Raw genomic sequence first — 14,264 nt, 5'->3', positions numbered from 1 at the left:
CTTCACACCCAATGCTCAGCGTTCACGAATGCTCATCTCAGCAAAGCCAGCGCAGACATGCCTGCTGGTCAACACTTGTGACCACCTTGTAAACCTGATCCCAGTGTCGCATACATAGCTGCCTTCAAGGTTTGCAAAATGCTACGGTGCGAAAAGCTTGATATTAAGTATAAAGTGTCTCTGAAGCGCATATTTAGGCCTCCAGAACCAACACCAAGACCTGCCTCGGTTATGCGCGACTGTTTGTGCTGGCAAATTGGTTGTCACAGCTGGGAAAAGTGAATCGGTCCCTGCCACTACTAATTATAGAAAGGCCTCATATATACACTTCATACGGCCGCTCCTGCCTGCCAGCTCAGAACGTAAAGGCCGGGTCACTTCTCCTTGAATTACAGGCCCTGATTTGGTTTCCCATGGCTATCAAGTTGGGGGAAGATGGCGTGTTTATGGTTAAGGAGAGTGCACAAGCACACACACTCACGCCCTCCCTAGTGCAATCAGTCATTACTATCTGCCCTTTACATCCATGCTGCAAACGCTATGTTCTGCACTATAAATCTGCAGGCTGACAGCCGGACTCACCCTGACGGATGAGCTCCAAATCAGCGTGAAGAGCTCCAACGTTGATGAAAGCAGCTCTCAAACCAGCGTGGCAGAAGCCGACGGCTCAGATCCAAAACCGAAAATATCAACAAACAGAAAAACAACCCATGCTCATGAAGCGGATTTAAAATGTGCTGTATTAAAGCTGATGCTCTGATAACACACCCATTGATTCCCTTGAATTCCTGACAGTGTTTACTGCAAACATAATTTGTTTGATGTGCTTTGTAAATGTTTTCAGTAGAAACAAAACTGTAGTTATGTTATCTAATTGTATTGTCTGATAAACTTGAGGTGTTTAAAACAAGAGATTGCAGTTGTTAATGTTTGTATTACAAAGGTGGTTGAAAGGGATTTAAAGCATCAGTGAGACTGAGCCTTCCCAACACTTTGTTTATTTTTCCTCTTTGAAACTGTGTCAGGCCTCGCTGGTAGACGCCTTCCATCAGCGCAATGGCAAGAAGGAGCTAATCAGCGTTTTCTGCTCACGAGGCTGATCCACACCCTTCCTCACCCCATCTTCCCCAAGAGGCCCACATCTGGAGTGACATCACTGGGAAAACAGCGCTGCAGACAAAAAGTCGTCCTCTGATGTGATTTATACAACATCATCAGACGGCTCACATGACCAACCATGAAATAAGAGAAGTATCTAAGTGTATTATTCCAAATTTAATGTAAAACACAACTCAGAAAGGCGACCCATTTGTGGTAGATTCAAACGTTTGAGTGAAAGATAAGAATAAGCCAAGACAAGACGTGGCTCATCAACAGAAACCAGCATCTGACCAAATGCCTGAACAACGTTTGTTGTGGTGCCAGCACCTGACACCCAACCACGCATGCAGAGCAAGAGCTTGACATTGGCCGCAGCAACAAAAGCATTGTCAGTCCGGACCCCTGAGGAGATCAATTTGCTCCCCTCCGGTTCCAGGCCTTTCAGCAGGGTTGAATAGGGGACAGAGGGCCGGTCGCAGCAGCAGGAGGCTCTGCAATGTTTCTCTAGCGGGGTGTAAAGACAAACAAATCACTGGGATGAGACGTGGCCTTGTTGTTGTGATGAGCCAGTGATTTACACCTGGATCATTCAGGCTGATATGGGATAATTAGTTTGGGATTACTGTGGTCACTAACAGTTTAGAAAAGCCAGTGTGAGCGTATGTCTGCACACGAGTGAGGGAGTTGAATGGGTGTTGGGTTTCACTCGTGTTTTAGATTTTAGCACAACATAACGTCATTCAATCAATTAATAGTGATATATGAATATTTTTTCAAAACAACTGATTTTCGTATTTTGAGATGCTGGAACCGAAGAACGTTGTCTGGGTGAGAAATCAACCCAGCTCTTAAAAATTACAAAATGAATAAAACAGCATTAAAAACTAGAGTAATAGTGGTAATGTTTCTATTTTGGGACAAATGAATCGATATAGATTATTTTTATTTTGCATATTTGTATTTTAGGAAACTTGCATTCTTCTTAAACGTTCTTAAGATATATATTTTTTTATTCAAACATGAATATTAAAGACCCCCTACCAAAGTAGACATTTACCTTGTGGACCCTAACTACTGCAGAACTTGAACTATATCTGAATCTGTGGAAGTGGTGACTAACCTGCAACCTGCTCAACACCTGAGCAAGGCAAGATCCTTCCTCTGATGTCATGGCTCACCAAAATCACGCAGGTGCATCATCACCCACATCAAATGGAATGAATTGAATATGACTGGAAGACAATGTTTACCCACTTTTGTATGTCTACTTGTACAAAGTATGTCACAGTCACGATTATCATAACCAGTTTTCAGTGAAAACGCAGCAGAAAATGAACCCAGGCACACAGACTGGCATTAACAGTTATGATCACAACGAAAAAAAGTAAGTAAAGAGTGGGCGTCCAAAGATATATCGGGGAAAAAACGTGCAGTTCATGGAAGGAGAAAAGAAATTAAAAAAACAACAACATTGAACGGGTTAATTTTTGAGTCATACCAGGCTCCGAGAAGTAGAAAAATGAGAAGAAGAAAAATTCCTCCGCCGCGCGGCGACACAGAGAAAGCATACTTTAACTTCTGGTGTGTTTGTTGTGTCCGTGATAGCTTAAATGATTATATTGAGTAAAGACAAATTTATTACAGCGGTGAAAAACACTCTCATTTAGAAACAAGCGTGTAGTTTTCACAACCCTTTAAACCTGTCGATAGATCCTCTTCTGACTTCAGCGGAAGGATATGTGTTTTGGGTTCTTCACTCTCAGTGACTTCAGTGACTGGTGAGCGCAGAGAGGTGGAAGACTGTTTTTTTAGGTACCGTGTGTGACTACTACAAGTTAAATTGTCTATTTTTTAAACGTTTTTTTTACGTAACGTCTTGTAGTTAAATACATGTTTTAAAAACAATCTTGTAATGTTGTAATTTTTGGCGCTGCAATAAGTTTTTTTCTTCTCATTTTAATTGCGCGAGCGCCGTTTCCAACGAGACTTCTTTCGAACTAACCGTCCCGGGAGACGGCTCCACTTTGGGCTGGCGACCTTATGTGGATTTTACAGAAAATATGGAGCAGATTCCCGGTTTCTCCTCGGGCAAATCACTAGTCTTCGTCTTCTGCTTCATTCGCCTCTCTTTGGGTAAGTTGATGAAGAAAAAAAAGGCTGCGCTGTTCTTGTTTCTCATAATTCATAAGTTGTCATGATCACATATTGTTGCATCTGCGGACGTCGCATCTCTTCAAACACTTACACACACTGCTTCCACACTTTGTGTCTGAGAAGTTAAAAAAGGGACTTTTGGGAAAAGCAAAACCAGGCTGGTACCTACAAGTCTCAATGGATGGCAGGGTTACGTAGAGAACGTATTTTAACCGTATTTTGGTTGAAAGTGTGTCGCTTGTGCTGCTTGAGGAGAGGTACGTTGGATAACTTCACGTTGACTTTAACTTACGTCCTTAAAACATACGCCAGCTAACATGACGTTACTTTTACGTTACTTTGACGTTACTAACGCTGTGGCGTTACGTCGAGCGTGTCCCTGCAAAACGAATATTCAGGAACGTTGTTCTCTAGTACCTTTCTATTGTTATTACTGATAAATTATCAACGTTTTCACATAGTTTATGAGGGTGTAATTGATGGCTCCACTCGCCGCCCTGTGTCTCACTCAAACGGGTTGAGGTCTGGGTGATGCTATGACTCACTACTATGGTGCTCAGTCTGAGCCGAGTCGCACCGCTGCCCAGATGTTGAGCGAGAGAAATTATTCAAAATGGACACTTCACTATGTTTAGCCTGCCCCGCTGAATTAAGAGCCAGAGATGAAGTAGAGCACACGAAATATCAACTGTTAGCATCATGTTTGAGTCAGTCTGGTTCAGTCACGAGGCGAGGAAGTGTCTGGAAATTGGGAAATAATTGTGATGTATTAAAAAAAAGAAGTTGATGCAATTAGAAACTATATTAACCACTCAAATCAGGTGTTTATTTGTCATAAAGTCACCAGCAATGTCTGTATGTATTTAACATGGCACATATAGGGTTAATGGTTTTCTACTGCTCTTTAATTAAGCAATAATTAGTTTCGATTGGTAGGAGGCCAGTAGCCTAATCCAAAAGTACTCAGTTCACTGTGGATGAGGAATGACTCAGATAAATGAAAGGCTCTTTTGCATTGCAAAAAAAACTAATATTGTTAAATATACCAAAGCAACACTGTGTGGATGTTTGTTTCTCCATAACTCATAGTATGAGTTAAGCCTTATGCAATTAAGCCTGATATTATTGTAAAGCTGTGCTTCTAATACAAAGAGTGTAAGCTGTTTCTGATTAAGATTAGGTAAGATATTTTTTACTTTCCTGGGAATTAATACCTATGTAAATGCAATTGAATTTGATCTTTTTCGTGACTATGTCGTTATGTTTCTCATCATTTCCAATAATATACAATCATGCTTTTTTTTCCTACCCATGCAAGTTTATGTGTTCGCTGTGAGAAATGTGCAATATGCCTGTAGCCCTTTAAGCCTTTAAGTAAGGGTGCCAAGGCAGTAAAACTGACTTCATCTCCCATGTTTTTGTCTTCTTTCTTGCCTTTTTAGCTCAGAGTTGATACATGCAGCCTTGCTATTCTTTTTTCATGGACTATAGGTGACTAGAGAAGTTACACAAAAGAAGAAAAGACAATGTGAAAGGGCTGCAGGCAGTGCAAGGAGAGGCAGTGGAATGTTGTTGGTGTTTGACATTCCTCCCTCCCTTTCTGTTCAGCCTCTCTCTCACTCACACACACACACACACACACACACACACACACGCACACATACATGCACACACACACACACACACACACACACACACACACACACACACACACACACACACACACACACACACACACACACACACACACTTTGAGCACCATGATTTTCTTCCCCTTTTCCTCTCCATCTTCATTTATCCTTTGTGCCACTTGGTTTATGCTTGTCGACGTCGGTGCAAGGTGCCTGCTCTAGAAAACAACGTCATCTCGGCTTTTGCGTTGATTGCAAAGGCAAACCCAGCTGCTGCGTCGCTTTGACTTTTCAGACAAATAGTTTAGTGTTAAACGCATTGCGAACACATCAGCCAATTTGTTTTTATCGGCTTTAGAAACAGGAAGTTTTTGTCCAGCCAAATCAAAGGACATTCAGGTTTCAACCTTTGTTTTATTATATTTCATTCTTGACTACTTTTTATACTTTTTTAGGATTATATAAAGGTGATAAAGCATGTTCTTGAATATGAGTTACAAGTTAATAGTTATTTACAATTCCTCCTTGTTTAGTTTCTGGCATTTTGCCAGTAACATTCATTGACTCCTTGCTTCTTCACAGTATTTTTTTTTTTGCACAGCCTCTGGCATCTTGTAGAATACTACAACCATGAACATGAATGTCTTTTTGCAATATCGTAGCCTGCATGGCATCTGACGAGGCCCGCGCCATCTGTAGAGGCCCGCGCCACGGTGCCTTGCGTGACTATAAACAAAGCATAAAGCTGAACATCCAAATTGTTGGAACATTGTGCCGTAAGAGCAACTGTGATCACAGCTTGTGGTTCGTGCAAAGCGCAAGTGGTTTATTATGACAGGATGGCATGGAATAAGGTGTTGTTTACCATAATGACATGAGGGTGGTTTGAGGTTCACCAATACTGCCATAAGTGCCTGCAGTTTGCAGCTTTTTATTTTACCCATTTTTTTTTGTTTTACAATTTCTTGTTGAAAATGATTCGCTAACAAACCATGCCAAAAAGCCTGCGTCAATATTAATACAATAATGTCATGAGTTGGCAGTCTGTTGCTAACCGCTGTGAAAAATACATGTCTTCTAGTTTTTTCACAATAAAGCCAACCAATTGTTTACCAATTGAAATATTTTAATTTTAAGCAGGGGTTGATATTATCTTAACCTGCCAATCACAGCTCCAATATGGTGCATAAGACTTGATCTTAAAAGAGCTGCAAATAGCTGAATATATAAATAAAAAAATATAAATAAATATATATGGCCTGCCAGATCTCAAGCCAATCCATTTAGTGCATCACAGCAGAGTTGAAAAGAAGCGGTTTGAACTTACTCCTAAGGCTTTGTTTGTACTCGCACAGGTGGTTCATTGCATTATTCTCCAAAACACCAGAGGGCGTACAAACAAAATGGACTGTGAAGAATCAAAAAGACAATAAATGTAACCCGGCGTAACCTGCAAAAAGCCATAAATCAACCTCCACAATGCAGAGGAGGCTTCGCTACGTCACGTATAAACTAAGTTTTAGCAGGGCAACAATGACCCCCGGCGGCTCAGCAGCCGCTAAAGTGTGTTGTTCCTGTGTCGGTGGACATTAGACCTTTATTGTCTGAAGCAGATGAAATTGTCTGTATTTTCTTTTTGCTCAGTGTTACTTAGTTCTGACTGGAAAAGGTGATTTGTGACACATACTTAAACTACCAGTCGCAGGGTACCAGAGGGTGCATTGGCATTTGCCATTAAGTTCCAGTGGTTGACTTTGCTAATTGAGCTGAACACATTGCTACAGTCTTCCTCCTCAAAAATAATAAATGCATATTTGCTGTTCAAACATAGTTTAAGGCCTATAAAGGCAGGTGATGCAGGAAAATGATTAATAATACTGTGCTCCACTGTGTTGTTACAGATTCTATTTATCTATCTGATCTGGAGGAAGCGTAGGTGCCATCTTTGTGGCACACGACATAGCGCTGCCCCTATGGCGTGGGCATGCGCATCGTTGCATATATTTGCCCAGTGCAAACAGCAGACAGCTGACATGAGTGTGCGTATCTATTTGTGTGTGTGTGTGTATGTGCTGCGTTGTGGACATGAACTTACAAAGGCCAGCAATTGTGCCGCCCATGGTTTACTTGCATCTGACCCGAGTAGGAGCCTGGTGTGAAATGTGATTTATCTGCGCCATGCTTCGCCCTGTGCTACGCCGTGTGCTATGGATACAAAGATATTTATTGAGTTGCCCACACTACTGCATTATTTACTGACCACCAGCTCTTCCCACTGTTTTGTGGCTGTTTTACTAATGTGACTTAAGACGTCTTCTCTGTGACACTCTCTGGGCTCTCCCATTGGCTTCTCTCTCATCTCTCTCTCATTAGCTCCCCGTAGTCTCAATATGATAGTTCTGCTCTAGCTTCTGTGCTCATCTTTCAGCTTATAGTCAGTTCAGTCTCCTCCACCCTTTCTATTGGTAGTGGAGTGAAAGAGCCAGGCCTCCACATGTGTTTCGGTCCCTTACTTCTATGTCGTAGTGGGAGTAAGTAGTAAATAATGAGTCAAACCGAATGAGTCAGTGGAGGAACGTCTGTGGTACCGTGCTCCAGATGCATGGTGGGTGTCTGCAATTCTATGCAGCAAAGCTGGCACAGAATAGACTTAAACTTCAAGACCTACTGTGATCAAGGTCTTGAAGTTGAAATGCACAACAGACAAGGTGGAAGTCACAGTCAATGGCCCGTGTTACCGCTTTGGTTTGCGGCACCAACACAGCGGTAGCGCCTGCTTGACCAGTTTGCTCGTAGTGACTTTGATCTTCCCGCATTAAATAAATACCAGTCAAAATGTGAATGGATTTCGGTGCATGCCCTGCATGAACCGCCAGCACTGTTACTATCAGAGGTGGTGTTAGTGACTGTGAAGGTCGAGGGGATTACAGAGCGTTGTGTCTGCACTGTTGAACAGGTTAGCAAATTAACAGGGAATTACTGAGGCCTGCATTCCTTGGCCAACACAGCCCCGTAATCCTGGAGACAGGCGGGCAGGGCGCATGGAGTAATGAACCAAGCAGGGCCATCAGGTAGGAGATGGGAATACTTTGTTATAGGTCGCAGTATTAGTTTAGTCCTATGTAAGAACCAGTTGTAGTTCGTGCCATATAATAACTCTCATTCCAGTTCTCTGTTTTGAACATTACATTTTTATTCATTAAAGTTGGCAGTGAGTTTGACAGGAAAGATTGTCAAGAAACAAACATTGGCTCTGGTCAGGAAACCACTTTTTCTACCACTATTTCTACTCTGATTAACTATGAAAAGGTTGTAGATTTTTCCCAATAGTTAGATGAAAGAAACACAAAGGGAGAGGGATGACGTTATGTTTGGTGAACCATTGGTTAACATGTGTCTCAAAATGAGAAAATAATTATTATGTCGATCGAGATATAGTTTTTCATCATTGACATTAATAATGAGTGTTTTTTATAAAATAAATAAAAATATTTTACTGGAATCTGTCACAGCCTGAAATCTCAAATACATTCTGAAACAAACATTTGACTTAATAGGAAGAAAGGGAGTTTGGCATTGTACTATGTGCTTCTGAATTTATTAAGTCTCAACAATGAACATGTGTGCACACAGTAGTTTTCTTTCATTTCATTATATATATATATATATATATAAAAAAAAATAATATTATATATATATATATATATATATATATATATATATATAATATTATTATTTTTGACTGAGTAAGGGAAAGTCCCTATATTGGCCTTGTCTGGTCTGCTCCCTGTGTCTGTCGGTCTCTCTCTGTCTCTCTCTCTCTTCCTCCAAACTTTTCCCAGTGATTACAACAGCAAGGCGACCGTCTCGTCTCATTTGTTGGGAGGGAAATCACTGGGGCTGTCCCTGTGGAGATTTTGGTCCTCCAACTAAATTTCACTTTCATCAACTGAGACTACAGGCAGCTTTTTCGTTTGTATCCAGTGGTTCTAAATATCTGGTCCAATTTCAAGGTCGGTCCACCAAAACAGAGCCTGGGCCAACTCCTGGGCAAACCCTGTTAACCCTAACTTCATAATCACTGTCACACACACATTTGCACTCTCTCTCTTTCTCTGTCTCTCTTGACAGCACACTAGCTAACGTTACGCGCCCATGTCTGCTCTCTTCCAGAAAAGGTTAATTTGAACCCAAATCATGATATTTTTCTAAACATAACTGAGCAGTTGTGTTGCCTAAACCTCTTTCTGGCAGAAAGCCCCAAAGTCAACTTTCTCCCATGAGTCTTTCACACACTCAACCTACACAGAGTTATTCCTCAAGGGCGTTTACTACTTGAAAGCGATTTAAACTATAAAAAACATCCTATGCCTCGGCCCGCCGGCGAGTGATTCTTTACCCTGCTTTTGACAGCTGGTTTACCAAGATTGCAGTGTGTTGCATTGAACAAAGGATCGGAAATAGATCCGGGTTAATGCAGCTACTATTGCATTTAAAAATGTCTTGATTTGCCCTGATAAAGATCCAGGAGATTAACTTGAGACCGTCTTTGTAATCACACACCGTTGCTGTATCTGTTTGCACCGAACTGTTTCTGACAGTATTCTACCTGCTTCTTCTAAACTGAAGCTGACCCGGGAGACTAAAGCCTTAAAAAACCCCTGTTTGGTTCGTCTGCTGTTTGTGTGGGCCAGTAAAGCTCACCCTCGGGGTAATGGTGTTTAGTTTGAGCATCATCTCCCTCCTTCCATGCTGAGCTACGGGTATTTTATTGCGAGTTGCCACGACGACTGCTCGGCCTGCTGGATATAGAGGCTTGTACAGCAATTCCAGGAAATGGGGTTACTTCCTCACTCAGCGCGAACAACTTCCTGCCCTCCGCTGCGTGGATGTGTGCCAGGGCTCAGGAACACCCATTCGTGTGTAGTCTTTGTCTGTAGGTTCGTAATTACTTCCCCATCTCAATCCTCAGCTATTAGCTCTAAAGCCCATCTATTCCTCTCCTCCCCTTTCCACTCCTCTATCCACCACAGTCCTTTTTTCTTCTCATGACACGGCTTGACCCCTCCAGGGACTCGCTATGGTGTCGGTGACAAAGCAGTGGCGAGTGCTGAGGGAGGAACCAGCGCAATGCCAGCTGAACACAACAAGCAGAGTCTCTCTCTCGCTCCCTTTTTTTTTTTTTTTTTTTCGAGCTATAGGCCTTCAAAGGCTGTGATTTCGGCCTTCTCTTCTTTCTTTTTTTAAAACTTTATTCGCACTAACAGCTCGGCATTTTCAGTTTTAAAAGATTCTCACAGAAAAACACTGAGTTAAAAAAAGAGGAGAATGGTTTACACACATTTTTACTTAGAATTTATGTCACCATGTATCCTAAAGTAGTTGTGGTTGCTGTCGTTCACTGCAGTTTATAACAACCACAGACCTTTTGCAATGGGGACAGCTCAATAAATGTTTCAAGTCAAAAAAGTTAAATGAAGAGGAAAACAATGATTATGCACAAGAGTTGTTTAAACAATTATAAACCAAGACTAAGAGTTTACGGCCTTGCTAACGTCTCTGTAATGCTGGACTCATAATAGTTATAGTTGATGGATCCAAATTTTGTCATCAACCACAGATGTCTGTTCCAAATTTCACAGCTGACAAGATGTTTAAATAGAAACCACAAATGTCAACCTGTGTGTGGCACAAGAGGCAGTGAGAGGGTAACACCAAATACCGGAAACATTGTCTGAGTTGCCTCAGAGCATTTAGACGAGGCAGTCCTCTTTTGAACTGTGTTGATGCCAACAATGACGGGACACCATTTCTTCATGTTTCAATAAACTCTGTCTGTGTGTTAACCTCTGCGGCTGGATTAGGTCAATATGTCACATAATCGTTGCTTGATTGCCAAGTTTGACATTGTCAAAAACTTGTGCTAAGTTCAATAGCTCCACTGTCAAGCCACTGTTGTTTTGTTACAAGGCTTGTTGTAGCATTCTTGCTTCCCACCTAAAGTCACGTTTACATTTCACGACTTTCAAAGTCGTCAGATCGCTGCACAACGTGCTGTCTTCTAATCTGGAGTCTTTAAGTCCTTGTGGTTTTCTCACTGCAAGACTCACCGATCGCACTGCAGGTCACATATAATAGAAGATCAGCAGGGGATCGCACACTAGAAGATGTTTTGTCACAAAAACATGCCAGAAGTGACATGTTTGTTGACGATGATCATGTAGATTGTTTCCTGTGTTACTTATGTTTACTCACGCACACATCCAACAACAACAATTAGGGGGTTGAACAAGGGCGTTCAACGGATCATAAAACTCATGGGTCGGATCCTATCACGGATCGGATCAGCACAAATAAAAAAAGAGCGAAAAATGTACTTTTATTAATCCCTGATGACGTTTTGTTTTGCCACCGATACTAATTGTTTGATTTTAGCAGCCGGTCTCCAAGACTCTGGACAATTATTTTTTTACCATAAAAACACACAATTCAAATAATAAGGAAATGCAGGATTGTGGTTTTATGGATTACAACAAATCATGTCATGTTTTAATGATGTATTATAAACTGTTTAGAAGTATTTTAAACGGCTCGTAATCCAACTCTAGTACAGAACCTTTGTTCTCCTCATGTCAATTTAAACTCTGTTGCTGCTTGTTCACAATGTAACATTATCAGATATTGGCAACGAGAAAAACATAAATGCCGATGTCCTGAACGCATATGTTACTGAATAGCGGCGGATAACAATCCAACTAACTGCAACACGTACAGTAACGTTGTGTGTAGCGTGATATAGGCAAAGCTGGCATCTTTCCTTTTTGAAGAAATCTCCTCTGATCTTTGTGTAGCCTATGGGGCTGTTGTCTGCCGTGCGATGATAGGGGGTGGGCTGACATAAAACGACCCCCCCGCCTCTAACTTTGTGGTTAGACACCTTCTGCTATTTTCTGCTTTGGGGCTTTCTGCTTTTGTTAAGCCTTTGAAGGAATTTCCTAAAAACAGGTGAATGGAAACATACATATTGCTACACACAGCCCCTGGCATCCCCTCTAATCTTGCTTCCCCCTCCTCCCCCCTCTATCTCGCCACAGATGAAGGAAACTACAAGTTTTGTTCCCTTTAACAGCCTAGGCACACTGTAACAGACCTGTGTTGTGGGTGATGTTCTTGTTGGTTTTATACCCTGTTTTTTTGAGTGTTTGATTGTGGACAAACGGTAAAAGAACATTTCCTCTATAGAGGGCGATACAAAGTGAATCTGGATCTGCTACAACTTGGATGACCTTTCAGATTTTCCATGCAGCCCCACATTTAATAGTTTTCCATTGCCACATCTACATACTGCAACTCACAGTAGAGGTTCTCATTTTCATTGTTCAACGTTTATATTTTAAAGGTTTCTTTTGTCCGTTGCCTCAGGATGACTTTTTAGCTAAAAAGAGCGATACAAATAATGTGAATATAATGTTTGAGAAAAGCACTTTGACATCTGCGTATGAAGATTCTCATTTTTCACACTGTGTACAATGGCATCTTTACAGAAACAGCTTCCATCAGCAGGAAACACACACTCCTCCCAGTCCCCCTAGACTGTAGACATCGTAAATCTCTTGCTTTTGTTCCGCTTTTGTTCTCCACTTAAATCCCCCCCCTCTCCTCATCACCTTGACACACACATAAACAAACACAACCAGCAGGAAGATGTGGTGGTGGTGAGTAAGGAAAGCAAAGTGACATTTGTTCAGGAATGGTCCAAATTACAGTTATCGTTAGGTCATGCATCCATGTGCTTTTTCTCAGCTCACACCATCTGCCTGTAGTTTCACTGTTGACTTTGTTGATTAGGCCTTATCAAGGCTCTCATTCCTGGGAATTTTTCTTGTCCATGGTTTGTTGATAGTGAAGTGTGAGAACAGCCAGGTAGAGAGGATACAATGCTGTTGGTATGAGTTTGGATCACAGCACACTGCTCAGTGAATGGGAATGTGTGGGAATCATTTTGCTTGTTTTACTTTGGAGAGGGAGACGGATTGCCTAAACCTTTTCCAAAGTTTCAGTCAAAGAATTTTCAACCTGTGTGTGTGTGTGTGTGTGTGTGTGTGTGTGTCTGAGTGTGTAAAACTGCTCAATGGCCAGCTGTATTAAATCTGGAAAGATCATTTTGTCTGGCATGACGACAGCGTGCATGGGAAGCTCGTCAAAACAGTTGGAGGAAGAGAGTATCTTTTTCCGGTCTTTGCTGTCTTGCTTCTATTATTTCTCTCCCTGTGCCTGATGCATCGGCCTTCTCGGCCCGTCACCCTCCTCCCCCTCAGCATCACTCCCACTTATTTTTTGGGCTGATTTTGCCATTGTCTGTTTGTTGCGAGGCGGCTGGTATCATACCAAACCCAATGATGTGTTTTACCCAGATTTACTGCAATCATATTTAATGATGATGATCCTTTTTTTGTGTGATTTTATTCAAAAGCATAGTTAACATGGATTTGAATATGATTTTGACTTAAAATGTGATCAAAACCAAAAGTGAAAGTTCCACTGTGTCACAAGCCAAACCGCATATCGGATTTTCTGCTGTCTACGTTTTGATATTATGTGTGCATGATTTTTGAGTGTTGACTCGTAGCAAGTGTGCATAGTCTGCTCAGTCCAGAAATAGCCCCGAAAATAGCCCGGTGTTTTCTGTGGTATCTTGTACTGCAGCAAGAGCCTGATATCAACTCATACTTTATTACAGTGGGTGACTGTGCAGTTGTGCACATAGAGGCACGAGCCTGTGTGCGTGCTTGTTGGAATTATGAATTTCACAGTGGTTTATGTTCACTATCCCCGTGTCTAATGGACTATGTCTGTCAGCCTGACTCCAAGGCAATATCCTGCCCTCGCTCTCTCACTGAACCAGCCTGGAGACTGATCCATGAATAATCATCACATTAAAACAAACTGTGTCACCAAAAACACCACAACATTATACCAAGTCGGGTTAATAATAGCTAGTGTCTTCACAAAGTTTCCTCAACTTGAGTGACACTGTGATTAATCTAGGCGCAGGAAGTAACACCATCGTTCAATGCACTTCCTGTAATGCAATGACTGTTTTGTGAACATTGTTGCCATTTCTTTGAAATCAGCTGACCTGCCCTCAGTTCTGCACACAGAGTCCTGTTTAGCAGAGTGGGGATGTATCGACATGTGAGGCTGTGAATGAACCAAAATTTTTAATGTAGCAACATTATTGCAGTCCGTGTTAGAGATTTATAGTGGGTTTAATTATTCGGACAAAGACACACACACACTTAACAAACAGTGGCTCCTTTTATTTTGGACTGAGAACATTACACTTCATGCTGGCATGGTGTGCCCGAAGACTACTGA

At 41.7% G+C, this 14,264-nt stretch overlaps 1 protein-coding gene across 2 annotated transcripts in view; it reads left to right on the top strand.

The window, feature by feature from the left end:
* The first annotated feature begins 2,907 nt into the window (after positions 1-2,907).
* notch2 (notch receptor 2) overlaps positions 2,908-14,264 on the top strand; it is a 39,791-nt gene continuing 28,434 nt past the window's right edge. For both annotated transcript variants that reach the window (XM_068591222.1, XM_068591223.1), the window contains exon 1: positions 2,908-3,234. In XM_068591222.1, the coding sequence (XP_068447323.1) occupies positions 3,162-3,234 (73 nt within the window). In that variant the 5' untranslated portion in view covers positions 2,908-3,161. The remainder of the gene's footprint in view (positions 3,235-14,264) is intronic.

The sequence above is a fragment of the Clinocottus analis genome, unplaced genomic scaffold (genome assembly GCF_023055335.1).
Source record: "Clinocottus analis isolate CAN_PGR_092001 unplaced genomic scaffold, fCliAna1.0.p SCAF_25, whole genome shotgun sequence".
Lineage (NCBI taxonomy): Eukaryota > Metazoa > Chordata > Actinopteri > Perciformes > Cottidae > Clinocottus > Clinocottus analis.
The sequence above is the reverse complement of the archived record's forward strand: the minus strand, read 5'-3'. Positions and strand labels throughout refer to the sequence as shown.